This window comes from Canis lupus, chromosome 24 (genome assembly GCF_003254725.2).
Source record: "Canis lupus dingo isolate Sandy chromosome 24, ASM325472v2, whole genome shotgun sequence".
Lineage (NCBI taxonomy): Eukaryota > Metazoa > Chordata > Mammalia > Carnivora > Canidae > Canis > Canis lupus.
Genome location: NC_064266.1, coordinates 18,619,559 through 18,647,074, shown reverse-complemented (window position 1 = coordinate 18,647,074; position 27,516 = coordinate 18,619,559). Strand labels below are relative to the sequence as shown.

At 46.9% G+C, this 27,516-nt stretch overlaps 1 protein-coding gene and 1 long non-coding RNA gene across 4 annotated transcripts in view; one reads left to right on the top strand and one right to left on the bottom strand.

Annotated features, from left to right (window-relative positions):
- EBF4 (EBF family member 4) overlaps window positions 1-27,516 on the top strand; it is a 59,465-nt gene that overhangs the window by 28,017 nt on the left and 3,932 nt on the right. For all 3 annotated transcript variants that reach the window (XR_007405715.1, XM_049100762.1, XM_025469510.1), the window contains 8 exons: window positions 21,903-21,984; window positions 23,047-23,164; window positions 23,261-23,394; window positions 23,492-23,618; window positions 25,386-25,474; window positions 25,621-25,686; window positions 25,787-25,964; window positions 26,038-26,226. Coding sequence is in view for 2 of the 3 variants with exons in the window: in XM_049100762.1 (XP_048956719.1) it covers window positions 21,903-21,984; window positions 23,047-23,164; window positions 23,261-23,394; window positions 23,492-23,618; window positions 25,386-25,474; window positions 25,621-25,686; window positions 25,787-25,964; window positions 26,038-26,226 (983 nt within the window). In the remaining variant the exon portion in view is untranslated. The remainder of the gene's footprint in view (window positions 1-21,902; window positions 21,985-23,046; window positions 23,165-23,260; window positions 23,395-23,491; window positions 23,619-25,385; window positions 25,475-25,620; window positions 25,687-25,786; window positions 25,965-26,037; window positions 26,227-27,516) is intronic.
- Window positions 14,659-26,585, bottom strand: LOC112673691 (uncharacterized). The gene is made up of 3 exons (XR_003144976.2): window positions 26,454-26,585; window positions 16,189-16,259; window positions 14,659-14,983 (listed from the first exon to the last, which is right to left on the bottom strand). It is a non-coding gene; the product is annotated as an uncharacterized LOC112673691 (long non-coding RNA).

Below are 27,516 nucleotides of genomic sequence, written 5' to 3'. Positions count from 1 at the left end.
ATTTTGTCTGGTTTATTTATTTATTTATTTATTTTTCAATTTTTTTTTTTTTTTTTTTTTTTTTTTTTTTTGTCTTATTTGGTTTTCAGGCCACACGTTTCTATTACTCCATCTTGGTTAGAAGCAGAAGTGTGTTTTTTAATTCCCAAACATGTGGTTTTTTCCTATTTATATTTGTTACCAATTTATAACTTAATTGTGTGTCTAATAGATCTACCACTTTATATATTTGTCCATTTAACCAAGATTTTTTAAAAAGATTTTATTCATTTATTTGAGAGAGAGAAAGAGAGAGCACAAGTGAGAGGAAAGGCAGAGGGAGTGGGAGAAGCAGGCCCCATTGAAGAGTGAGCCCAATGCAGGACTTGATCCCAGAACCCTGGGATAATGTCCTGAGCCAAAGGCAGTTGCTTAACTGACTGAGCCACCCAGGTGCCCAAGATTGTTTTTTTAAAAGATTTTATTTATTGGGGATCCCTGGGTGGCTCAGCGGTTTGGCCCAGGGCGTGGTCCTGGAGTCCTGGGATCGAGTCCCGCGTCGGGCTCCCGGCATGGAGCCTGCTTCTCCCTCCTCCTGTGTCTCTGTCTCTCTCTCTCTCTATGTCTGCAATAAATAAATAAATAAATAAATAAATAAATAAATAAATCTTAAAAAAAAAGATTTTATTAATTTGAGAGAGCACGAGCATGAGCAGGAGAGAGGGAAAGGAAGAAGACTCCCCATTGAGCAGGCAGCCCAACATGGGGCTCAATCCCAGGACCCTGGGATCACGACCTGACTGAGGGCAGATGCTTAACTGACTGAGCCACCCAGGCACCCCTAAATCAAGATTGTTAACTGTGCTGTTCGGATCTGTCTTTATTTATCTTTGTCTGCTTGACCTATTAAAAATTGAGAGATGGAGTTCACATGAACTTTCAGTTGATCTTTGTGGGTTTCAACTTTTTTTGATATATACATATCAAAATTTTTACACATTAATATATATTTACTTTTATCAGCATTTGTTGGTCCTTTATTTCTAATATATATTTTGCTTGAAAGTCCATTTTATCTGATATAATTTGCAGACTCTCTTAACTTACTTTTGGTTATATTTGCACCGTATACCTTTATTCATCCTTTATTTTCAATGATTATGTGTCCTTTTGTTTCAAGTATTTCTCTTTTAATAGCATATTGCTGGAATTATTTTTTTCATTCTTTTTTTTAATGTTTTATTTACTTATTCATGAGAGAGACAGAGAGAGAAAGGTAAAGACATAGGCAGAGGGAGAAGCAGGCTCCATGCAGGGAGCCCGATGTGGGACTCAATCCTGGGACTCCGGGATCATGCCCTGGGCCAAAGGCAGGCGCTAAACTGCTGAGCCACCCAGGCATCCCTGGATTTATTTTTTAAATCCAGTCTATTTTTAACTGAAAATTTAGTCCATTTTCTTTATTGAGATTATTAATTTATTTCAAAACTTTTTTTAATTTTTATTTATTTATGATAGTCACAGAGAGAGAGAGAGAGAGGCAGAGACACAGGCAGGGGGAGAAGCAGGCTCCATGCACCGGGAGCCCGACGTGGGACTCGATCCCGGGTCTCCAGGATCACACCCGGGCCAAAGGCAGGCGCTAAACCGCTGCGCCACCCAGGGATCCCTATTAATTTATTTCAATTATTTTCTACCATCTCACTTTGTGCTCTTTATTTGTTCCACCTCTTCTCTGTTTCTTTGTTTTCCTTTCTTGATATATTAAAAAAAAATGAGAATTTTGTTTGATGTAGTGTATGTGTTTCTTACTGCACTTTTGCCTCTACTGGTTTAGAAGTTTAATCACTTAATTTCTATTCTTTTAGCTATTAACCTTGAAATTTACTGTGTATTCATAACAAAGTCATAGTTTCTTTCCTAACTAATTAGAATTTCGAATGGTGGTGTGCTGGAGCTGCCTCATACCAGTTCACAAGAGCTAATTGTTAGTATCTCTTCTCAACTCCATATTCAGTGACATCATACTGGTAGCTTGGAATCAGCCATGGGGGGAACATATATAATCATGGAAGTCAACAAACATTATAAATCATGGGTTTTCCCCTGCTGGAGATGATTGTTAAATATTTACCAGCTCACTACTGATCTTAGACCATTCTATTACCACCCCTGCCCCATTTATAAGATCTTTGGTCCAGAATTTTAATTCTTCTAAAATTCCACATACTGTTAATATTTTTAATTATGTATGAAATTTTTCTTTAGCTTTATCAAGGGCTTTTTGGCTTATCTTTTTTTTTTTTTCTTGCATCTTACAACTTCCTCTTTGTTCCTTTGGGGTCATTTTCTCTCTTCTGAAGGTCATTTTCTCTCTTTCTGAAGTACATCTTTTAGAAGTTTCTAAAGGTCTATGGTGGTAAACAGCACACTCGCTTTTGTTTTTCTATCAATGTCTTTATATACCACTGTCTTTCTTGAAAGATGATTTTCCTGAAAACATACTTCTAGACTTACAGCTTTTTACTTAACACTTTGAAAATGCTTCCATTGTTGCTGCTGAAAAGTGCAGTATAACTGTCATTCTTTTGCAAGTAAACTTTCTTTCCTCTCTATATAAGAACTTCTCTTGTCTTTGGAGTTCTTCAGTTTACTCTAATGTGTCTGTGAAATTTTTTTAAGATTTTATTTATTTATTCATGAGAGACACAGAAAGAGAGAGGCAGAGACATAGGCAGAGGGAGAAGCAAGCCTCCGTGCAGGGAGCAGATGTGGGACGTGATCCCGGGACTCCAGGATCATGGCCTGGGCCAAAGGCAGGCACTCAACCGCTGAACCACCCAGGCGTCCCTGCTTGTGAATTTTTTTATCCTTCTTAGAATTTGTTGATCTTTTTGTATCTATGGATTTATATCTTTCATCACTTCTGTAACTTGCTCAGCCTTTGCCTGATGTTACATCTCAGTTATATTCTCTCCTTTCCCCTTATGGCACTTCAAATGACACTCCAATTTAGACCTTTAATTCTGTTCTCCATATATCCTAAACAATTATATATGTCTGACCTATTTTTCTCTTTGTACTGCATTCTGGGTAATTCTTTTTTATTCATCTCCCCAGTCACTAGTTAGTTGCACCTAAACTATTGTTTAATTTATCCAGTGAGCTATTAATTTCAGGGATTTTATTTTCCATTTCTAAAAGTTTTATTTAAAAAATAAATAAATAGGGATCCCTGGGTGGCGCAGCGGTTTGGCGCCTGCCTTTGGCCCAGGGCGCGATCCTGGAGACCCGGGATCGAATCCCACATCGGGCTCCCGGTGCATGGAGCCTGCTTCTCCCTCTCCCTGTGTCTCTGCCTGTCTCTCTCTCTCTCTCTGTGACTATCATAAATAAATAAATAAACAAACAAACAAATAAATAAAATAAAAAAATAAAAATAATAAATAAATAAATAAATAAATAAATAAATAAATAAATAAATAAATAAAATAAAAAATAAAAGTTTTATTTAGTTCATTTTCAAATATGTCTTAGGGGGATATCTTGGTGCTTATTAATTTTTTAATTATCTTTTTATTTCTTTAAAATGTTTGTGGTTATTTTTACATTCAGTACTTGATAATTCCAACATGAGAAGTCCTTGGTTCCTATATCTGTTGTTCATTACTTCCGCTGACTCTTATTCATGATGGCTTGTCTCTTTGTCTCGTGTTTTTGTTGTTATTATTGTGGTAGTGATTATTTTATCTCATATATGGTTGAATCACATCAGGGCCAGAATAGGGTATGTTTTCCTCTGGAAGGATTTGTGTGTGATTCCACCAGGAATAGGCAATGCTACCAAACTGGGATCTCTCTAGGTTCCTCAGAGGATTCAGCGCTCTCGTCTGAAGTGATCCCTATTCTCCATCTCAATGTGTTTATATTGGCATTTGACACCAGTACAACCCTAATATTTGTGCTAGCTCATAGTTAATTGTTCCCACTTAGGTTTCAACCTCTTGTTTTTGTCTTTTTTTTTTTTTTAATCCTTGGAGATTTTCCTTACCTTTTATTTTATTTTATTTTATTTTTTTAATTTTTATTTATTTATGATAGTCACACAGAGAGAAAGAGAGAGAGGCAGAGACACAGGCAGAGGGAGAAGCAGGCTCCACGCACTAGGAGCCCGATGTGGGATTCGATCCCGGGTCTCCAGAATCGCGCCCTGGGCCAAAGGCAGGCGCCAAACCGCTGCGCCACCCAGGGATCCCATTACCTTTTATTTTTTAAAAAGATTTTATTTATTTATGAGAGACAGAGAGAGAGAGAGAGAGGCAGAGACACAGGCAGAGGGAGAAGCAGGCTCCATGCAGGGAGCCCGACATGGGACTTGATCCCAGTCCCCAGGATCATGCCCTGGGCTGAAGGCGGCGCTAAACCACTGAGCCACCTGGGCTGCCCTCCTTACCTTTTAGATAAAACTTCAGGATATGGTCATAACGGGAAAGCTATTTATTTATTTATTTATTTATTTATTTATTTATTTATTTATGTAGGCTCCGTGCCCAGCATGGAGCTCAACTCAGGGCTTGAACTCATGACCCTGACATCAAGACCTAAGCTGAGATCAAGAGTCAGACACACTTACCTAACTGAACCACCCAGGTACCCCAGGATGGCACTTTAAAGATATGTAATCTACCATAATACTTGAAGAAGAAATCATCTATTTGGAATTTACCCTGGTTAATTAAAGTTAGGAAATATGGGTTCACCTATATTTTTTCTTATGGCTCCAGTTGTCCCAACAGTGATTATTGAATAATCCATCTTTCCCTACCAATAGTAAATATCACTCATGCTGTATTCTAAATGAGTTATTTGTATTTCTGGACTTTCCATCCTATGTCATTATTTCATCTATTTATTCATGTGGGAATGTGATGCTGTTTTAATTTTTGAAGATTTCTAAGATTTTAAGATTTTATTTATTTTTTCATGAGAGACAGAGAGAGAGAGAGGCAGAGACATAGGCAGAGGGAGAAGCAGGCTCCATGCAGGAAGCCCGAAGTGAGACTTGATCCTGGGACTCCAGGGTCATGCCCTGGGCCAAAGGTAGATGCTCAACTGCTGAGCCACCCAGGCATCCCAGATTTCTAATATTTTTTTAGTGACAAGTTGATCTACTACTCCTCTGCATTACTCATATTTTAGAATTTTTCTAACTATTCTTCTATTCCTTTTTTTTTTTTTTTTTTGAGAGAGCCCAAGTGAGGGGAGGAGCAGAGGGAGAGGGAGAGAATCAAACAGACTCCATGCTGAGTGTGAACTCGATATACTGATATGGGACTTGATCTCACAACTCTGAGATCATCACCTGAGCTGAAACCAAGAATTGAATGCTTAATTGACTGAGCCACCCAATCGCCCCCCAACTATTCTTAATTATTTTTTTAAGATTTATTTTATTTATTTATTTGAGAAAGAGAGTATGTGGCAGGGAGGGGCAGAAAAAGGGAGAGAAGCTTTAGGAGACTTCTGCACTGAGTGCAGAGCCCAATGTGGGGCTCGAATCCAGGACCTGAAATCACGACCTGAGCTGAAACCAAGAGTTAGATGCACAACAGACTGCACCACCCAGGCACCCCTCTTAATTATTTTCCATATTAACTTTACAGTTAAATTATAGAGCAGCCCGGGGCGCTCAGAAGTTTAGCACCACCTTCAGCCCAGGGCCTGATCCTGGAGACCCAGGATCAAGTCCCACGCTAGGCTCCCTGCATGGAACCTGCTTCTCCCTCTGCCTGTGTCTCTGCCTCTCTCTCTCTCTCCCTGTGTCATAAATAAATAAATAAATAAATAAATAAATAAATAAATAAAATCTTTTAAAAAAATTATATAGGTCACAAAAAATTACTGGTCATTTTTTAAACTGTGGTTTAAAAAAACACATAATATAAAATTTACTATCGTTATCATTTTAAAACATACAGTTCTGTAGTGTTAAATATATTCACATTGTTGGGCAACAGATCTCCAGAACTTTTTCTTCCTGCAAAACTGAAACTCTGTACTCATTAAATAACAACTCCCCATTTTCCCCTCTCTCCAGTTCTTATAGCCACCATTCTGCTTTCTGTTTCTCTAAATTTGGCTACTTTAGATACTTCATTTAAGTGGAATCATACAATATTTGTCTTTTTGCAACTGGCTTATTTCACTTAACATATTCTCCTCAAGGTTCATCCATGTTGCATATAATAGGATTTCCTTCCTTTTTAGGGCTGAATATAGTATTCTCTTTTACATATATACCACATTCATCCATCAATGAACATTTGAGTGCTTTCATCTTTTGACTATAGTAAATAATGCTGCTATAAATATAAGTGTGAAAATATCTCTTTGAGACCCTACTCTTTGGATACATAACCATAAGTGGGATTGTTGGATCATATGATAATTTGTTTTTGTTTAATTTTTAAAGAAAGCTCCGTACTGTTTTCCATAGCAGTTGCACCATTCTACAATTTCACCAACAGTGGACAAGGGTTTTAATTTCTCCTCTTCCTCACCAATACTTTTTTTTTTAATAGTAGCCATCCTAATTGGTGTGAGATGATATCTCGTCGTCTTTTTTTTTAAGTTTTGACAGAATATATACACCCATGAAACCACTGTTGCAATTAGGAACAGACAACTTTCATCACCCCAATGTTTTCTCTCTTTTTTTTTAAGATTTTATTTTTTTTTTTTCATTTATTTATGATAGTGACACACACAGAGAGAGAGAGAGGCAGAGACACAGGCAGAGGGAGAAGCAGGCTCCATGCACCGGGAGCCTGACGTGGGATTCGATCCCGGGTCTCCAGGATCGCGCCCCGGGCCAAAGGCAGGCGCCAAACCGCTGCGCCACCCAGGGATCCCAAGATTTTATTTATTTATTCATGAGAGACACACAGAGAGGCAGAGACATAGGCAGAGGGAGAAGCAGACTCCTTGCAGGGAGCCCAATGCGGGACTTGATCCTGGGACCCTGGGATCACACCCTGAGCCAAAGGCAGATGCTCCACCACTGAGCCAGCCACTCATTGTCTCTTTTTAGAAGATTTTTTTATTTTAAGTGATCTCTATACCAAGTGTGGGGCTCCAGCTCACAACCCCGAGATCAAGTCACATGCTTTACCAAATGAGCCACCAGGTGTCTCAATATCTCATTGTTTTGAGATAATTGTCTCCAATTTTTGTTAAATTATTTATGTATTTGCAATTTTATTTTTTTTGTTTGTTTCTGGTATTTTGGAGTTCTATTATAGGTGCATATGTGTTTATAATTATTATTTCTTTCCGGTAGATTAACATTTTAACATAAAATATCTTTCTTTATCTCTTGTAACAATTTTATTTTAAAGTCTATTTAATATGATATCAACAAAGATGCTCTAGCTCTCTTTTAGTTAGTTTTTTTTTAAGATTTATTTATTTATTTATGATAGACAGAGAGAGAGAGAGAGAGAGAGAGAGAGGCAGACACAGGAGGAGGGAGAAGCAGGCTCCATACCGGGAGCCTGACACAGGACTCGATCCGGGGACTCCAGGATCTCGCCCTGGGCCAAAGGCAGACACTAAACTGCTGAGCCACCCAGGGATCCCCCAAAACAATACTCTTAATAGAGCTTCATTGCCTCCTTTCTCCTTTGTTATATCCCTATCAATCCCATTGTATCTTTATGCATTATAAACCCATCAACACAGTTTTATAATTACCGCTTTATGCAATTTTCTTTGATAGATTTTCTTTTTTAGAGCAGTTTTAGATTTACAGCAACAGTGAATGGAAAGTACAGGGAGTTCTCATATATTCCTTGCCCCCAAATATGTATAGTTGCTTTTTTTTTTAAGATTTTATTTACTTGTTTACTTTATTTTTTTTTTATTTATTTTTTTTTTATTTATGATAGTCACAGAGAGAGAGAGAGAGGCAGAGACATAGGCAGAGGGAGAAGCAGGCTCCATGCACCAGGAGCCCGACGTGGGATTCGATCCCAGGTCTCCAGGATCGCGCCCTGGGCCAAAGGCAGGCGCCAAACCGCTGCGCCACCCAGGGTTCCCTACTTGTTTACTTTAGAAAGAGAGAGAGAGCACATGCACATGTGCGAGAACCGGGGGAGGGGCAGAGGAAGAGAATCTCAAGCAGAATCCCCACTGAGCACAGAGCCTGACTCGGGGCTCTGTCTCACAAGCCTGAGATCATGACCTGAGCTGAAACCAAGAGTCAGAAACTTAACTGACTGAGCCACTCTGGTGCCCCTGTAGTTGCCTTTTATTTTTTTTAATTTTTTTTTTTGTAGTTACCTTTTAAATTATGTAGGAAGACAAAATAGTTACAAACAAAAATATATTTATAATGGCCTTTATGTTTACCTGTGTAGTTGCTTTTACCAGTACTCTTTTTTCTCCATGTGGATTTGAATTACTCTCTCATGTCCTTTCATTTCGGGTTGAAGCATTGCCATAAATATTTCCTATAAGAAAGATCTAACTAACTTCAAGAAAGATCACCACCAAGTGATGAATTCCCTTAGTTTTTGTTTATCTGAAAATTTTGTAATTCATCTTTCATATTTATTTAATTTTTCAAAAAGTTATGCTTCATGTTTGAAGGATACTTTTGTTGGATATAGAATTTTTGGTTGACAGTCATTTTCTTTCACTACTTTGAATGTCATCCCATAACTGTGTGACCTCCATAGTTTCTGATGAGAAGTCAGCTGTTAATCTTATTGAGGCTCCCTGTAGGTAATGAGTTGCTTTCTGTTGCTTCCCAGATTCTTTGTCTTCAGCTTTTGACAGTTTGAGTAGGATGTGTCTACATTGTGGGCCTCTTTGAATTATTACTACTTGGTTTTCTTTCTTTCTTTCCTTCTTTCTTTCTTTCTTTCTTTCTTTTACTACTTGGTTTTCATTTAGCTTCTTGGATGCACAGAATAGGATTTTTCACCAACTTTAGGAAGTTTTTGACAATTATTTCTTCAAACATTCTTTCTGCCCATTCTCTTTCTTCTCTCCTGTTGAGGTATCCATTATGAATATATTAGTATACTTCATGGTTTCCCACAACATCTTAGACTTTGTTCATTCTTTGTTCTTTTTCCTCTCCTCCAGAACTAGATAATCTCAACTGACTTACTTCAAATTCATTGACTTTTTTTCTTCTGTCAACTCAGATGTGCTGTTGAGTTTGTCTATAATTTTTTCATTTCAGTTGTCCTTCTCAGCTCCTGAATTTATTTTTTAAAGATTTTTAAATCTTTATTTAGGGGCACCTGGGTGGTTCAGTGTTGGGCACCTGCCTTCGTCTCAGCTCATGATCCCACGGTCCTGAGATCAAGTCCCGCATCAGGCTCCCTGCTGGGAGCTTGCTTCTCCCTCTGCCTATGTCCCTGCCTCTCTGTGTGTATGTCTCTCATGAATAAATAAAATCTTTTAAAAAATATATTCTGTTTATTTGAGAGAGACAGAGGGAATACAAGTGGGGAGAGGGGCAAAGGGAGGGAGTAAGCGACTTCCCACTGAGTGGGGAGCCCAATGTGGGCCTAGATCCCAGGATTCTGAGATCATGACCTGAGCCAAAGTCAGACACTTACCTGACTGAACCACCAGGTGCCCCACAGTTCCAGAATTTAAGTGTTCTTTTTTTAATAATTTTTATCTATTAATATTCTCTATATGGTGAAGTATTCTCATACTTCAATTTTTTGAACATGGTTTCCTTTAATTCTTTAAACATTTATAATGGCTGATTTAAAGTCTTTGTATAGTAAATCTAGTATGTGGGCTTCTTCAGGGACAATTCCTATTGATGTTTTATTTCTCGTGTATGGGCCATACTTTCCTGTTTCTTTGCATATCTCATAATTATTCATTGAAGGGGCAGCCCAGGTGGCTCAGTGGTTTAGTGCCATCTTCAGCCCAGGGCCTGATCCTGGAGACCCGGGATCAAGTTCCACATCAGGCTCCTTGCATGGAGCCTGCTTCTTCTGCCTGTCTCTATCTATCATCTATCTATCTATCTATCTATCTATCTATCTATCTATCTATCTCTATCTCTGTGTGTGTGTGTGTGTCTATCATGAATAAGTAAATAAAACCTTTAAAAAATAATTATTCATTGAAAACTGGGTATTTTTATAATATGGTGTAATAACTGGAAATCACATCCCCCTTCCCAATGTTTGTTGCTGTTAATGTCTGTTTACTTAGTGACTTTTATGGACTAATTCTATAAAGTCTTGGCATGTGTGGCCACTAAAGTTTTGGTTCAATTAGCTTAGTGGTCAGCTTATGATTGGACAGGCATTCCTAAATGCCTTACCAATTTGTCTTCAATCATTTGCCAAATCATTTGCTGCATATATGTTGGGGCATGCCTTCAATGTTCCAGCAATTTACAACTCTGACTTAACCTCTACTTCCTACTTGTGCAGGTTTTAGGATCAGCCAGAGATGAGAGACTAGGGCCTTCTAAGATCTTTCCTGGACATGTGCTCTTTCCTGCACATTTACATGGCTTCCTAGATCTCCAGGAATATATGAAAGGTTCTCAGAGCCACCGTATGAACATGTCATTCCCAGTTTTTCCTTTAAAGTTTTTGACCAGAGTCTTGTTTGCCCCAACTAGTGTCATTGCCTCCAGCAACAGCAATGTTAAACAATTGCCAAAGGTTGTTCTCAACAAACACTCCAAGGATAGGGATTTTCCCACTAAGCAAGCTCTGGTTCAGATCAAATGACTATTCCAGTGAATGGGGTTGTCAGGGAGCTGCCAGAGAGATCAAATTTGACAGTTGTCTGGGAGTACATATTGAGAAGCTCCAAACAGTCTTCTCCTTCCAGTGGCTACTAGGCAGCTAGTTTTCCCAGCTACCATGGTTGCAGTGCTGCTGGTTTTCAAATCTACTGCACAGCTAAAAAGAAGGGGATGGGGAATAGGGTAAATAAAAATATTGCAAAGCTCTCTGTTAGTAAAATTCAGCCATTTCTTTTGAATAAATACTCCTTGCATTGTGCAAAACTTTTGTTAATTTCCAAGTTCTGAAAACGTTTATTTCAACAGTTTTTGCCTGTGTTCCTCTTGCATTATCAAGGAATGGGTTTTCATAGGTCATTTCTCTGCAATTCTCAAAGTCCTATCTCTGCAATTGATATATGTTTAAAGATTTTATTTATTTATTCATGAGAGACACAGAGAGAGAGAGAGAGAGAGGAAGAGACATAGGCAGAGGGAGAAGCAGGCTCCATGCAGGGAGCCCAACATGGGACTAATGCAAAGCCTTTGCATAATAATAGAAGGAAATAAAGATCAGTGTAAAGCTTTAAGACAACACTCAGTAGAAATCTCTACAAGGATAGAAATGTTCTGCACTGACCAATGTGGTAGCTAACAGCCACATGTAGCTACAGGGCACTTGACATGTAGTTACTATGACCGAAGAACTGGATTTTTAATTTTATTTCATTTTAATTAATTCAAGCTTTGCCACATGCAGCTACCATATTGGGCACCATAGTCCTAAGACTAAATATTTTCTTGATTGGCCTGGTGTAGGAGTGGGTGGGGAAGACTCCCTCCGGTGGGAAGTCTACAGCTCTTCTCTTCTGGCTCGCAGGGGTGGACTGGAGCTGTGGGATACACATGCACTCTGGCATGTAGTTGTGCCTGGTACACAGCGGATATTGTAGTGATACTGTTGAAACAGGTTGTGTCTGAGCTACCTGACAGAGGTAAGTTTTATTCTACCCTGTTGTGGGCAAGCTTAAAAATAGTCTCTAGGTCAGGTACAATCTAACAAATGCAATGATAAGAAGGGAGCTGCTAGAGAATCAATTTTCCTTCTTAACAGTCAATGCAATAGTCACTGTTTTTCTGCATAGCCACAAAACAAGCTCACGGTACTGTCCACCTCCTTCCACTCTTTCCAGTGGGGTCTCTGCTTCCACACTGCTGCTGTTGCGAACACAGGCTTCTGTCTGGGGCCCATTCTGGCAATTTTCCTTGGTGTCCTAGAACCTCACTACTGGGTCAGTACTGTGGTAAGACTGAGGTTCCCTCTTGCCTGCAGAATGAATCACGCTTCCTTCCCTACTCCACTCCTTTCAGAGCTGAGAGCATTTGGGAGAGAGATTGAGAACCAGATGGGGTTCGTGTGAGATTTCCTCATGACTTCCATGGCTCCCCAAGCCGCCCCTAGCGGGACCACCCAAAGACAAGAGTCCTCAAGCCACCCCTAATTCAGAAGAAATTTAAGGGAAAATCTCTGGGCAACTGAACCGGGCCCCTACACTGGGAATAGAGCTACGGACAATGACCCCAGAGGATATTGGAGGAGAGAAGAAGTGCAGGATGAGGAAGTCTGGGAGACCATAATAGGTGGAATGGGAGATGGGTGGCAAATCACTGTCTGCAATTTGAATGATAAATTCTCTCCATAAAGTTAAGAGTTATTCAGAGTTGGGAGACTCAAGCCAATGTAGACTGTCTGGCCAGACGACTTGGAGCAAGGCCCCTACCTCACTCAGCTCCAGTTGCCTCATAACAGGGAGCTGACTCTTAACCCACCTGAAAGGAATGTTGCGAAGTAAGGTGTCCTTATGCAGGTTCTGCACAATATCATTTCTTACCCCACCCCGCCCTCAGCCTGATTGCCCATCTCAGAGAAGTAGCCTCAACAGCACCAAGACAGTCAGTTAGAGCTAGGGGAAAGCTTCCTGACTGATATGGTCACAGATGAGCAGGAGAGGAGTGGGAGCCTCTGCCAAGGGTCCTGGGATGTCTGGGCTAGGAATGGAACTGTCTCTGAATGGGAAGGGGGCAACTCTCAGCCTTCTGTCCTCTCTGCTCTGGGTCACGGGCACGTTAAGGGAAGAGCCAGGCCTTGCTAACCCCCAACCTCTGCCTCTCACATGATTCATAAGTAGGAGGTGCCAAGGTTTCTGCTTGGGAGCCTGGCTCACCCACCCAGAGCCAGAAGAACACACACCTTCCCTTCAGTCTTGGGACCCCTCCATTCCCCTTCATATCACCAAATTCGTTACCAGCACATCTCCCATCTCTGTGGAGTCCACCTGCCCATCCATCCCCTCAGTTCCGCATCCCCTCCTGCCTTTTCTCCATCCCTGCTCCTCTTCTGTTCTTCCCTTGGAACCCAGCATCCTGCATCCACAGAGGACTCTCAAGGCTAAGGGGACACATGGGGGATGTGTGTGTATGTCTGTGTCCACATGGGCACAAAATGGGCTTCGTGCTCAGGGACCCACCGTAACTGTGCTCCAGCCTGGCCCTGCTGCTCCACGTGGGTTGCCCAGAGGACTCCCACTAGCAGCCCCTCTATGCCTCTGAGAAGTGGAGTCACCACTGCTCTTCATGGGCAGCTGGGGGCCCCTGTAGCAGTCTCTTTACCACCTCTCCCCCTCTCCTCAGGCCCCATGCCCAGCCCTGAGGTTTGGAGAGCCTAGTAAGTGCCCTATCAACATGTTAATCAAATTACTTAGGAGCTAAAATTGACGCTGTTCATTAATTATACAAGATTATGCTAATTGTGCATGCAAATGCATGCAGGGGAACAGAAGGTGTTCAGGCGCATGGTGGGCCATTAGCATAGAGGATGGGGTGCGGGTGCATTGGCATGCTAATGTATGCGCCCCAGCTATTTATAGGCCCCCAGCCCATCTGCACTGTAGCCACCTCTGCCCCAAGTAGGGATCATGGTGGGGAGGCCAGGTCCAGGCCTGGCAGGTGGCTATGGCCCTGGAGACACTTGGCTTTGGCTGCTGCCCCAGGCTGAGATCAGGAAATAGCGTGCCACCCCATCTGGGCCACTCCAACCTGGACCTGGATTATCACACCAACCGTCCTGCTTCCATCCCTTTTTCTAGCCTAGGCCTTTTGGAGGCAAAATGCTTCCAAACGACATAGCCGATATGGCACCCTCTACTGACTCCCCATCACCCAGAGGATCCAAATCCTGTAAGATTTGGTGCAAACCCCCAGGCCCTGGTCCAGCTCTCCTCCTCCATCTTGTCAGGTAGCACGCATGGGAAAGTGTGCCATGCATGCCCCCAGTCCTCAGCAGGGCTATTCCCTCTGCATGAAGGGCCCCCCTGCCTCTTACTCCTCTTTGAGGGAAAATGCCCCTGGTCTTTCAAGGTCCCAAATGCCTGAGATAAAATGTGACCTCTGGGAGCCCTTCCATCTCTGCCAGGCAGAGTGGCTGCTGCAGTTCCCCTGGGCAGGTCATCCTGCTGTGTCCACCACTCTATCGTACTGACTGTACTTTAGGTTTCTCTGTTTCCTGCTAGACTGTAATTTTCTCAAGACCTTGTTTGCCTCTTGATTGCGCTGCCTGACACACATAAGGTGTTTAATACATCTTTTTAAATGGGTGTGTCAAATAAATGAGGGGATGAATGGTCCACCGCCATATCCTTGCCTGTCCTTGAGCTGGGGGCAGGGAGCAGCAGCAGACAGTGAAAATAGGGCACAGACCTTGCCCCCAGAAATTGTTCTGTTTCTTCTGAGACTCATGAGCTCAAAGGCAAGCCATTTCCAGTCAAAATTAGCAGAGGACTCCCCTGGCCCCAATTCCCCATCCCAGGCTGTAATGCCAGCTGTGCACTTAGAAATAAAAATCCAGTTTTATTTTACACCTTGCTCCCCATCTGTTTTCTTTCCCAAGGCAGTCACAGGACACTTGTTTGGAACACTCTGCCCCAACTCATGTATCCATTCACATCACTTCCTCTTTCTTGATCTGTACTATCCAATATGGTTGGTAGCCATAAACCACATGTGAGTATCTCAGTTCAAATTAAAATGAAACCATGGGGGCAGCCCCGGTGGTGCAGCGGTTTAGCGCCGCCTACAGCCTGGAGTGTGATCCTGCAGATCCGGGGATGGAGTCCCATGTCAGGTTCCCTGTATGGAGCCTGCTTCTCCCTCTGCCTGTGTCCCAGCCATTCTCTCTAAATAAATAAATAAATACATAAATAAATAAATACATACATAAATAAATAAATAAATAAATAAATAAATAAATAAATAAATAAATAAATAAAATTTTTAAAAAAAGTTTTAAAATGAAACCATGGGGCGCCTGGCTGGCTCTGTCAGTGGAATGTGAGACTCTTGACCTCAGGGTTGGGAGTTCAAGTCCCATGTCAGGTGTAGAGATTACTCAAAAATAAATTTAAAAATAAATAAGTAAAAGCAAATAAATTAAAATGAGACAAAATTGCAAACAGTTTCTCAGTCACACTGGCCACGTGTCAAGTGCTCAAGAGCTACATGTGGCTAGTGAACATCATATTGGGAAAGGCTCTCTTGGCCAGCACTTGCAATCTAGACCTCCGTAGCCTGGCTCCTGATGGTCCTGTAGCTGTAAGCATCCTTGGACTTGAGTCCTGCTCTTTTGATTACTAACAGCTTTGCCTCTGGAAGTGGGAACGTGGTTTCTGCTCAAAGTGAGTCTCTCATGGGATGTCAGGAGGGCAAAGATGGTGCAAAGGTGTGCAACCTGGTATCTTATAGGATGAGATTCCTAGAAGCAAAGCTGAAGATGGGGGTGCTTGTGAAAGGGATTTTTACAGGGCAGCCCGGGTGGCTCAGCGGTTTAGCGCCGCCTTCAGCCCAGGGCCTGATCCTGGAGACCTGGGATCGAGTCCCATGTCAGGCTCCCTGCATGGATCCTGCTTCTCCCTCTGCCTGTGTCTCTGCCTCTCTCTCTCTCCCTGTGTCTCTCATGAATGGATAAATAAATAAAAAATCTTTTAAAAAAGGGGGGGGGTATTTTTCTTGGAGGAGAGCCCTGGGAAGAAAAAGAGAGGAACAACATCTGGAGGATAAGATTAGCAAGGAGACAGTCTCAACTGGAGTCTAACACCATCCTGAGCCCTTGGGGGAGTTCTGGAACCTGAAAAGCACAGGGAGTTGGTCCTCCATGTGATGTCAGTCTGTCTTTGGCTGGGGGCTGCTTGTGAGGAGCATCTGCTTCTAGCTGAAGATAATTTGTAGTGGGGGCAGCTGTGAGCCCTTTAACAGCCAATGCTCACAACGGCCGGGAGTTGGGGAATCCAGCAGGCACCCACCCACGCTGTGGCACCTGGACACTGCTTTCTACCCCCCACTCCCAGGAACCTAGGGTTTGCGAGTGGACTCACATCACTCACCTCCACATTTTCCTTCCTCTTCTGAGTAAAGTGCTGTGCTGGGGAGCTTTCCTTATGCAGTGGTGTCACCCCTGAGAAGTTATATATACATCAGATGTTTGCACCAGAGTCACATTCCACCCAACATTTGCTTCCATTGACAAGGAAGGTTCATTTTCATTTCATCTCGAGTTGTTTTTACAGGGAGAAATAAAACGCATTTATAGGAACAACGGGGAAGGCTAAGCTATGTTCAGGATGTGGTAAGGCAGGTGTGCGAGCAAACTGCTCTTACCTTTCACTTAAATCATAGGCGCCCGAGTCATGATGCAGAACTAACCACCCTTGAATTGCCTTATTAGCTGGATGACCACCGTCCACAGCTCTTCATCTGGTCTCTCTCTTTTTATTTATTTATTCATGAGAGACACAGAGAGAGGCAGAGACATAAGCAGAGACAGAAGTAGTTTCTCTCTGGGGAGCCTGATGCGGGAATCAATCCCAGGACCCTGGGATCACGAACTGAGCCAAAGACAGACACTCAACCACTGAGCTACGCAGGCGCCCCTTTTCATCTGTCTTTTATTAACCTTTTTATAATGGGGAATGTTGAACATCTAGGCCAGAATAGAATAATGAACCACCAGTATCCTTCCCTGAATTTCAACAGTGACCAGCTCTTGGCTCATCTTGTGCAACGGGTCTTTAATCCCGAACGCCTTCTCAGGCTGACAGCAACAGCCACAACAGCCAAAGACTCCCAGATAGGAGCAAGGGGACCTGAGTCTCTTTGCATCCTTGCTGGATTTGTGACCTTGAGAAAAATGCCATGAAATGGCTAAACGTGTCCCTGTACCGCCTGCCTCTCAGGGCTGCTTTGGAAGGAGGCTCATGGCTGGGGCAGGTTGGATGGACTCTGAGAGCCCCAATTATTTTTTTTTAAGATTTTATTTATTAAAAAAAAAGATTTTATTTATTCATTCATGAGAGACACACACACAGAGAGAGAGGCAGAGACACAGGCAGAGAAAGAAGCAGGCTCCATGCAGGGAACCCGATGTGGGACTCCATCCCAGGTCTCCAGGATCACACCCTGGGCCGAAGGCAGGGGCTCAACCGCTGAGCCACCCAGGTGTCCCTGAGAGCCCCAATTAGAGAGAATTTTCCATGACTCCTGTCAATATCAGGGTCAGAGAGTCCCAGGCCTGTGTCCAGACTTCTTTACTATGACTTTGTCATGTATTCTCACTTATCCTTGGTTTCCTCATCTGTGAAGTGGGAATGATTGCAGACCTATACCACCTCTGGGTTATGAGAGGATTTAACAAGGTAATGCCAATGATGAGCTCAAGAGAGTTGTAGGCTCCTGCTAAGTGCTTGAGAGATTAGACCTGGATCACTTTTTATTTTGGGGGGTTGGGACAGGAGGGGGTACTTTTGTATTTCATTTGTAATTCATGCTCGTGTTTTTTTGGTATGTTTCTTACAGTAAATCTGATGGACTAATGGCAGGTCCTGGGACTTTTTCACCTTTCTCTCGCTCCTCTTCCTGTGAGGCCTAGATGAGGAGACATGCCCTCTTAGAGCCTCATGGCCACAGCAGGGATGGCTCTGGGCACAAGTCCTGCCCTGGCCCAGGGAGCCTCCTAAAATGCTCACTTCCTTGGGGAGACTCAGGTCAGCCAGGGCTGTGCACTTAGCCTGGTTTTGCTTCCCCAGAGCCCAAACTAGGCATGGACATGGGGCACTGGAGGCTCACTTCCAAACTCATGCTGAGGGCTGCTCAGAAAATGCCCCCCCCCCCGCCCCCGCCAGGCTTACCCAAGTTTGGCTGGTGGCTGCTTCCCAGCTGACCAGCAAGGCTTCACAGCCTTTCAACAAAGTATCCCATCTCCTGCCTCTGGTTCCTGTGGGATGTCCCAGAACTTGGTCCTCACTTACCCAGACCCCACCAGGCTCTTTCCAGGGAAGGGGAAGAGAGAAGAAATGGGGTATGTAACAACACTGGAATACAGTTACCAAATTAGCTACAAAACTAGTTAATGTCTGTGGGATGATACAATTACAAACTTTAGGGCTAATTTCCCTACCAAACAAATTATTTACTTCTCCCAATAAAAATCATTTGCATCTTAGCAATTTCCTGCCAATTAACACCACCTTTACAGAGTCTAGGCCCTGATCAGTAGCAAATACAAGTCCAAGTTACTTTCCCCTAGAGAATTAGATAACACTTGGGTGACTTTGCTAACAAGTCTCTAGAGCAGCAGTGTCCAGTATAAATCTAACACAAGCCACAAATATAATTTTATATTTTATAGTAGCCTCATTTTCAAAATAAAAAGAAACTGGTAACATTATGACAATATAGTGTATTTAATCCAATATATCTGAAATATTATTTTAACATGTAGTCAATACAAAAATATTACTAGTCAGCTATTTTACATTCTGTGCTTTTTATTCTAAGTAAATCATTGAAATTCAGTGTGAATTTGATACTTACATCTCAATTCAAACCACATTTCAAGGGCTCAGTGCCACATGGGGCTAGCGGCTGCCTGCTGTACTGGACAGTGTTGTAGAGCAGTGCCTCTCAAATTTTAGGAGGCATCAGAATCACCTGAAGGCTTATGAAAACACAGATGCCTGGGCCCCACCTGAAGCATCTCAGGCGGGGGTGGGGGGGCGGTCTGAAATTCTGCATTTTCAGCAAGTTCCCAGGTGAATCTCCTGCTGCTGCTGCTGCTGGTCTAGGTGGCACACAGAAAACCACTGTCCCAGGATGACTTCGAAAGGACTCATAGTCATCATTTTGCCTCATTTTCAAGTTGTGGGTCATTTTTCTTAATGCCCCCTGAGACGGGAGCGGGAGTCAGGAGGTGCACCGTGGTAGCAGCCGATGCTCTGGAGACTTGTTTGCATTGGCTCTGCCCCTGACTGGCTGAGAGCAGCCTCACAGACTACCAGTTGGCAGCTGTAACATCACTGCCGCTGACTGCCTGCAGCTCTGAGCTAGAAGTTCAGGGGGCATGGAAAGGCGACTGACGCCCACGGAGCACCCATGCCTTGTGTGGCTGCTCCTTGCACCCTGCAGGTAATGCCACCGAGGCTTAAAAATGGAGATGTTCTGGGCGCGGGTCCCCAGAGATGGAGGTGCAGGCAAGGCCCTGGGGCTCTGAGGGAGGGGCCGTCCCTGAAGTCTAGAATGGCCAGAAAAGCCTGGCCAGACAGGGAGTGGGGAGTGGTGTAGACCCAAAACAAATACTACCATGATTTATTTCTGGAAGTGAGTTATACTGGAGGGAAGAAGGATGGGGAGACGTGCTGAGGAAGGGCTGCGGGGGCTCCCAGGGGTGCAGGTGGGGGACAGGCCACTGCAGGAAGCAGCAGTGAGGCCATGGGAGGTTGGAAATAAAAGATATCCCAGAGGCTGTCCTTAGAAGGTGCCTCAGCAGCCAGCAGTTGCTGCTGTCCCGGTTCTCCTGGTGGCTGGAGATGGATGCTTAGAGACGCAGGATTCACCCCAGGCCACAGAGTGAGTCGACACCTGGGCTAGAGCCCATATCTCAGGAAACATTTCCTCTGGATTCTGTATGTTTGGGAGTGGGGTTGGGTGTAGTGGGCATGTGTGTAGATGCAAGAGAAGCATGTCACCTTTGGGACAACTCCCATGCTTGCATCATCAGCTATACCTATGAGCTAGCATTAATCCCCTTCAGGACATGGACTGTTCCTGTCCCGATGTCTGGATGTCTGCCCTCCTCCTTCTAGCACCTCATAAAGGACTGAGCACATGAATATGGAATTGAAATGAGGTGGACTGTACCACGTGTAATGATTGTGTCTACACTTTATGTCATGTAAATGTGGGGCATACATAAGGTGACTACTATGGCCATAAGGGTGTTGACACCATGACATGTCTCATAGGGATATAGGAAATCATTATTATGGCAGATAATGTGAGATAAATGGAGTGTCTATACTGTTTGGGAGCATTTCAGGTGACTGCACTTTGGGATAACCTACTGATGCCCCTAACCCAGGGCATCTGTACTGGGGTGACTACTGTTTGGGAGCATATAAGCTATCTGCACTGCAGTGTACCCAGTAGGGGTGAATTTGGGGTGTCTACATGGTGGGTGTGTACCATTTGAGGTCATATGAGGTACCTGCATTTTGGAATGCTCCTCTTCAGGGCCGTATAGAAGGTCTACACAACATGAAAGTATTTTGAGGGGACGTTCATTGTGGATGGAAATGTGTGCGGATATAATGTCCCTATGGAAAAGAAAATGAAAGGAGTTCCCAGAAGGGTATTCACTGGGTGGAGGAATATGACAGGTGGTAAGATGTCAGCAATGTGGACAGAGGCCAGGCCTGGGTAGAGGTAAATCTCCAGGAAAATGACTGGTTCCAGTGCCTAATGAGAGGCTGCCCCTTGGGACACCTCATTCCAGGGGTGGTACCCATCCCTACCAGCACTTAGGGACCTCCTCTTTGGGAAGTAACTTTTAGAATCTGTGACAAATCTTCCTCTGAATGTGAAGTTCATGCTTGCAGGCTTTGGAGACAACTCTAGGGAGTTAAATTAGATATTCCAATTACTGTAAGTGAAAAGGAGGTATTCATTGTGTACAGATGTACAGCGTGTCTGACAGGTACACCATGTGTGTGTGATGGGCATAGGCTCTGTCTGATGAGGTTTTTGCTATGAGAATAGTGAATGTGGAACATGTACAAAAGAGATCTGAGTGAGATGTGCTGTGGCAGGGAGTCTGCTACATGTGAGTGAGATCTGTGTGCAAGAGGGATTTGTTGGTGGGAGCTACTGTGAAGGAGGAAGGGTGATCTGCTTGCTCTGTGTGATGACTATACAGCATTTGCAATGACTGTATTTTGGGTAATCATATACTACATAAAGTGGTATATTAATAGATATACTCTCGTATTCCTTCTGTGCATATATAAGATGGGCATACACTGCACATGATGGGTGTAGACTCTGTGAGTGGTGCACCATATGTGTATGATGACTACGGGCTGTATGTAGAATATGTGTCGTATATGTACTGTGAAGGGTATACCCTGAGCATAGGGGGTATATACTGTGTGTGATGGCTCTATCTTGTGAGTAACAGTGTATAAGGCATATACTATACATAATAGATGTATCATTATGAGTATACATTGCATGGGTGATATAGTATACTTGGGAGGAGGGATATGCCCTGTGATGTGGATGCACTGTTTGTGTGATGCACATATACTATGACAAATATACATGTGGGATGAGTTCACAGGTAAGCGTGAGTACATACTACATATGGCATATACATCATGCGGTGAGTATAATTCATGAGTAGTAGATGTGTATATATATATATGTATACACACATATTATTTATGGTGAATATCCTTTGCGTGGATGTGATGAGTATATACTTTGTGGGATAAATAAGCACTGTGTGATCCTACACTGGGCACAGGGGTGGATATTCTGTGTTGTGAATGAATTGTTGGGAAGGGTCTACTTGGTGTATATCAGGCAATCTGTATATATGCACTATATATATATGGTGGTGGGAACATGGGATGTGTGCCTTGTGTAAGCGGGCAGAGGGGAGTTGCCCCGCTGGGAAGGGGCATGGAAGGGGAGGGAGCAGTTGGCTCTTCTTCCATTCCCAGACCCCTTAGCCCAGCCCTTGAGCCCACCTACCACACTGTTTCAGGTTCTTTCTCAAGTTCTTCCTCAAGTGCAACCAGAACTGCCTAAAGAATGCAGGGAATCCCCGAGACATGCGCCGCTTCCAGGTGGGTCTGGGAGAGGGGTCCCCTTGCGCACCCACCCAGGATGCACAGCCATCCTGATGGGGTGGGTGGGAAAGGCTGTGGTCTTGCCACCCTGGGAGAAGCCTCAAGGCAGATCTCTGCCCAGCCCCGTGCTTCAGGGCCTGGTGCCTGCTGGGGGTGGGGCAGCTCCATCTCAACTTATGCTGGCTGCCAAGGGAGGCTTCATTAGAGTCCCACTTAAGGAGATGCTAATTGTGACATTTTTACATGATTAACGACCCAGCTAATTTGCATAGCGTGAAGCAGAGAGCAGCTGCCCTTACCACATCCCCAAGCTGCATACCCCTCCCAGTGAAGGGTGGGAGGGAGGGAAGGAGGCAGCCCCAATTTCCTCCCAAGGGGGGCGGGGAGCTCCTGCTGATGGCTTCTCTGGCTGATGCCATCTCCCCACCTTAGTCAAAAATCTCACTCCCAGGGATCCCTGGGTGGCGCAGCGGTTTGGCGCCTGCCTTTGGCCCAGGGCGCGATCCTGGAGACCCAGGATCGAATCCCACATCAGGCTCCCGGTGCATGGAGCCTGCTTCTCCCTCTGCCTATGTCTCTGCCTCTCTCTCTCTCTCTGTGACTATCATAAATAAATAAAAATTAAAAAAAAAAAAAAAAATTTAAAAATCTCACTCCCACTTGCCTCAGACACATTCCTGCCTGGGAGCTTCAGGGATACAGCCCAGGGGGCGTGCGTGCTACGTGCGTGCGTGCGCAAAAACCGTAGCCGCTCTGCTCAAGGAGCCAGAGTCTTTTTCGGGCCTCTTGATTTTTCTAGTTCCCGCGGGGTCACTTCCCCTGGGCAGCCAGAGGTAGCGCATCTGTGCTATGGATTGATGGAGCTGCTGCCCCCCACCCCCCAGTTCAGCCCCTGGGGGAATCTCTTTCCCATGCCACTGACTTTGAGTTCCAGCACCCAGCCCCCCTCCCGGAGCTGCTGGAGCTGCTGGAGCTGCTGGAGCTGCTGATGCCCCGCATCAGTCCTCTCCAGGGAGCCCCTGAGGGCCCCAGCCAGGCTGGCCTCCGCTCTCCTTGCAGGTGGTGGTGTCCACGACCGTGAGCGTTGACGGACACGTGTTGGCGGTGTCCGATAACATGTTTGTGCACAACAACTCCAAGCACGGTCGCAGGGCGCGCCGCCTGGACCCCTCTGAAGGTCAGGACTCCCGTCCCAGCCCCGGCTGCCCTGGGCCCAGCCAGCCTCCAGTCCCCGGGGAGCAGGCCCTGATCTGGCTCCTCTCCTGCCTCCCAGCTGCCACCCCCTGTATCAAGGCCATCAGCCCCGGGGAGGGCTGGACCACCGGAGGCGCCACCGTCATTGTCATCGGCGACAATTTTTTCGACGGATTGCAGGTCGTGTTTGGGAACGTGCTCGTGTGGAGCGAGGTGGGCCACCCCCCCGCCAGTCTCCCTCGGGGCCTCGTGGCTGGGCCCTCCCCTCGCCCCGGGCTGGAACCCGCAGGCCTCCCCTCTCCCCTCGCAGCTCATCACGCCCCACGCCATACGGGTTCAGACGCCCCCGCGGCACATTCCCGGGGTGGTGGAGGTGACCCTGTCCTACAAGTCCAAGCAATTTTGCAAGGGAGCCCCCGGCCGTTTTGTCTACACAGGTAAGGAGTCAGGCGGGGGACAGGGGGTGGGGGCAGAGAGGCCTCGGGTTGCTGGAAGGAGCCCCACCCTGTGCACCTGGAGCCCGGGTCTCCGGGTCAGCCAATATCTAAGGTGCGGCCACGCCCCCTCAGCGGCTGCTCCGTCTCTTCCCCACCGAAACCCCTGGACCCCTCCTGGACCCCTCCTCGCGGGACCTCCTTTCGCTGAGCTTCTCAGTTTCCCTCTTTGTTTTGTTTTGCTTTGTTTTTTTAAGATTTTATTTATTCATGAGACAGAAAGACAGAGGCAGAGACACAGGCAGAGACACAGGCAGAGGGAGAAGCAGGCTTCATGCAGGGAGCCCAATGTGGGACTTGATCCCAGATCTCCAGGATCATGCCCTGGGCTGAAGGCGGTGCTAACCCCCGCCACCCCCGGCTGCCCCTCAGTTTCCCTCTTTGGCCTGACTCCTCAATCATCTCCCCGGCTGGGAGTCTTAGCCCTACCGGGACTTCCTCCCTCCCTAGGGTCTCCTTGCCAGGGCACTCCCCCCACTCCAGCCTACCCCCACACACACTCCCCAGGGTCTAGAGTATTTCCAGTGGCACATCTATTTCAAAGGTTCCCCAAAATAGGCTTGATGTTCTCTAATCTATCCTGGGTTTCTTGGTTTCCCAAGCCACCCCAGTCTTCCCTCTGTGTGAGCATAAAGCGGTATGTGCATGTGCACGCACAGGCACACACACACACACACACACACACACAGCCTTTGCAGGAAGCCAGGGCATCAAAGTTTACACAAGACAGAAGTGTAGAATCCCCCATCCTGGCTCTATTTGACCACTGGCCAGGACCCTCTCCACCTTCCTCCAGCTGCCCTGCCCCAGCCACCACCACCCCCCCACCCCACACCCCCGCAGAGAATCACTTAGCCCTTCTAGGAACCGGACACTCCCTAGGGATCCTACTTAACTATCCTGTCAGGGTTAGGGGGTGAGTGAAGCTACGGTGGAGGGGTGGGAGGGACCTCTAGGGGGAGTGTGGGCTTCGCTGAGCTAAGCTGAGACTGCAGGGATGAAGAGGGAGGTAGAGATGGGGAAGGATAGACAGGCCTGGAGAAGGAATGGCCAATGTAAAGACCTGGGAATGAGTGCTTTACATGTTAAGGGGAACTGAAGGAAATTCACGGAATCTGGAGTTGGAAGTGAAGAAAGTGGATAGGGCTTTGAGGCTGGTGAGTTGGTCCAGGCCGGGCTGGAGGAGGAGGAGAGGTGGGGGTCCTGGGGAGCCTAGTCAGGAGTCTGCCACTTGGTAGTCTGCAAACTTCTACGGTCAGATGCTGCTGGGAGTCCATCTGAGCTGTGATAAATGGAGGCTGTTGAGGTTTTTAATTTTTGTAATGAATATGTTGCTCCTCATAATGCAGACAAAAATGCAGACAGAAAACTCCCTCCAGCCCTGCCCCTAGGAATGTAGAAGCTAATTCGGATATACAGTTGCCTTTTTTCGAATCACAGATGGATGGTATAGTGCTTGTGGGTTAATGCCAAGCACCTGGCACAGGGCCCGGCTCAGTAAATATTTGTTGAATGAATGAGCAAAGAAAGGAACTGAGGAAACTCCGCGAACCGAACCTCGCTGACCCGTGTGCCCGGGAGTTTTCTGAGAGGTTTGGGCTGGGCTTGGTGGAGGGGGTCTGCGGCGAGGCTCCCGGCCCGGTCGCTGGCGGGCTCGGCCCTGCGGCGGGCACTGGGAGGGGGTCCTCCAAACGCCGCCCTTCTCCCCAGCCCTGAATGAGCCCACCATTGACTACGGATTCCAGAGGCTACAGAAAGCCATCCCCAGACACCCCGGAGATCCGGAGAGGCTGCCCAAGGTACCGAGAGGCGCGGGGGCCCGGGCCCGCGGATGAGGGTGACCGGCGGCCTGGGGGCGGGGCGGGGCGGGGCGGGGAGGGGACGCCCGGGCCCCGCCGCCCCGCGGCCCGTCCCTCCGTCCCGCTGTCTCCTCGCCCGCCCGCAGGAAGTGCTGTTGAAGCGGGCGGCCGACTTGGCGGAGGCCCTGTACGGAGTGCCCAGCAGCAACCAGGTAGGGCGCCTCGGCCCGCCTCCTCGCGCCGCCTGGCGGGGGCCGCCCCGCTCCCGGCGCCCGCGGCTGCCCCGGCCGTGCCCCGCTCTTGTCTTCGCAGGAGCTCCTCCTGAAGCGCGCGGCGGACGTGGCCGAGGCCCTGTACAGCGCCCCCCGCGCGCCCGCGCCGCTCGGACCCCTGGCCCCGAGCCACCCTCACCCCGCCGTCGTGGGCATCAACGCCTTCAGCAGCCCGCTGGCCATCGCCGTCGGGGACGCCACGCCGGGCCCGGAGCCGGGTGCGTCCCGCCGCCCCCGCGCGCAGCCCCGGGCGCCCGCGAGCGCCGCGCGCCTGACCGCCCTCTCCCGCAGGCTATGCGCGCAGCTGCGGCAGCGCGTCCCCGCGCGGGTTCGCGCCCAGCCCCGGCTCGCAGCAGAGCGGCTACGGCAGCGGCCTCGGCGCGGGCCTCGGCGGCTACGGGGCGCCGGGCGTGGCCGGCCTCGGCGTGCCCGGGTCCCCTAGCTTCCTCAACGGCTCCACGGCCACCTCGCCCTTCGCCAGTGAGTGTCCCCTGCCCGGGGAGCGGCCTGGGGGCTCAGCCCTGCCCGGTCCCGGCCCGGGGGAGGGGGTGGGGGGCTCCCCGCGACTCTCTCGCCGCGGTAGCCCCGGGCCGCGCCCTCTCTGCGTGGGACCCCTGCCCCTCGCCCTCGCCCTCGCCCTCGCCCTCGCCCTCGCCCTCGCCCCTGGCTGCACATCCCGGGCCCCGGGGCCGGGGCAGTTCTCGCACCTTTAGTCTCGGCGGATTTCGGTTGCACGCCTTCTTCTAGCCCTCTCCTCCTCCTGAAGGGGGCTTTAACCGGGGAATGTCCGGCTGAAACCTGGCGGACCGCCACCTTTCCGTCTTGTGCCAGGACTTTGGGAGGAGGCTGGCGCCCCCTGCCGGAGGCCCTAGGGAACTAATGGCTCCATCAAACTGGGCTTCGAAACCTGTCCCCCTTGGTCTGAAAAAAAAGCATCCGAGGAGGGAAGATGTGGCTCCCTGCGATCTGGTCACGAAGAGCAGGCGAAGTCTGTGTGGTCGGACAGCTGGATTCAGGGTTTGAAAGTCCAGATCAGGATCTGTCTGACGTTCAGCAAACTACTTTATTTCTTTCAACTGCAGTTTCCTCTCTCTAAAATGGGATCAGTGTCACCCCTGCCTAGGGTTGTTCTCAGATCTGAATGTGCCGCCGTGCACGTTTAGAAAGAGTATAGATTCCCCATCCTGGGTCCTGCTCTTCCTAGCTGTGGGTTTGAACCTGACTCTCTCCTGGTGCCGTGGGCTCAGCTTCTGGGACACATGTCCATGTTAACGTAGGCCATAAACCTCTGCTCTCCCTACCAAAACCCCTATCCCTCCTGGGGTTCTCTCACATCCTTCAGATTTGGGATAGCATTCTTAAAAACTCTATGGTTGCCCCTTAAATTTTAAACTGGTGGGATCTGGAATACCAGTCCTTCTCCTCCACCACACACACAGTGCATTCAGCAGTGGGGAACACACTGCCCCAGGGGACAGAAGCCATCCCATCTGGGGTTTCCCCATTGAGCCAGAGGATCAAGAATTCTAGCCCTGCTTCCAGCATCAGCTGGAAACACCCTGGACTTGCCTAAGGGCCAGTCCCATCTCATGACCAGTTCTTACCCAGGTACCCATCCATTCCCTGTGGCATGTGGCACAGCTCCAGGGGTGTTGTTTTCATTGAGTTTGTCAGGACATGCCAGAAATGACATCCAGAACTGCCCTAGCCAGATGGTCTGGGGCTGTCTGCTTGGGCCTCCCCTTGGTCTTTTGCTTTGGCCACAAGCAT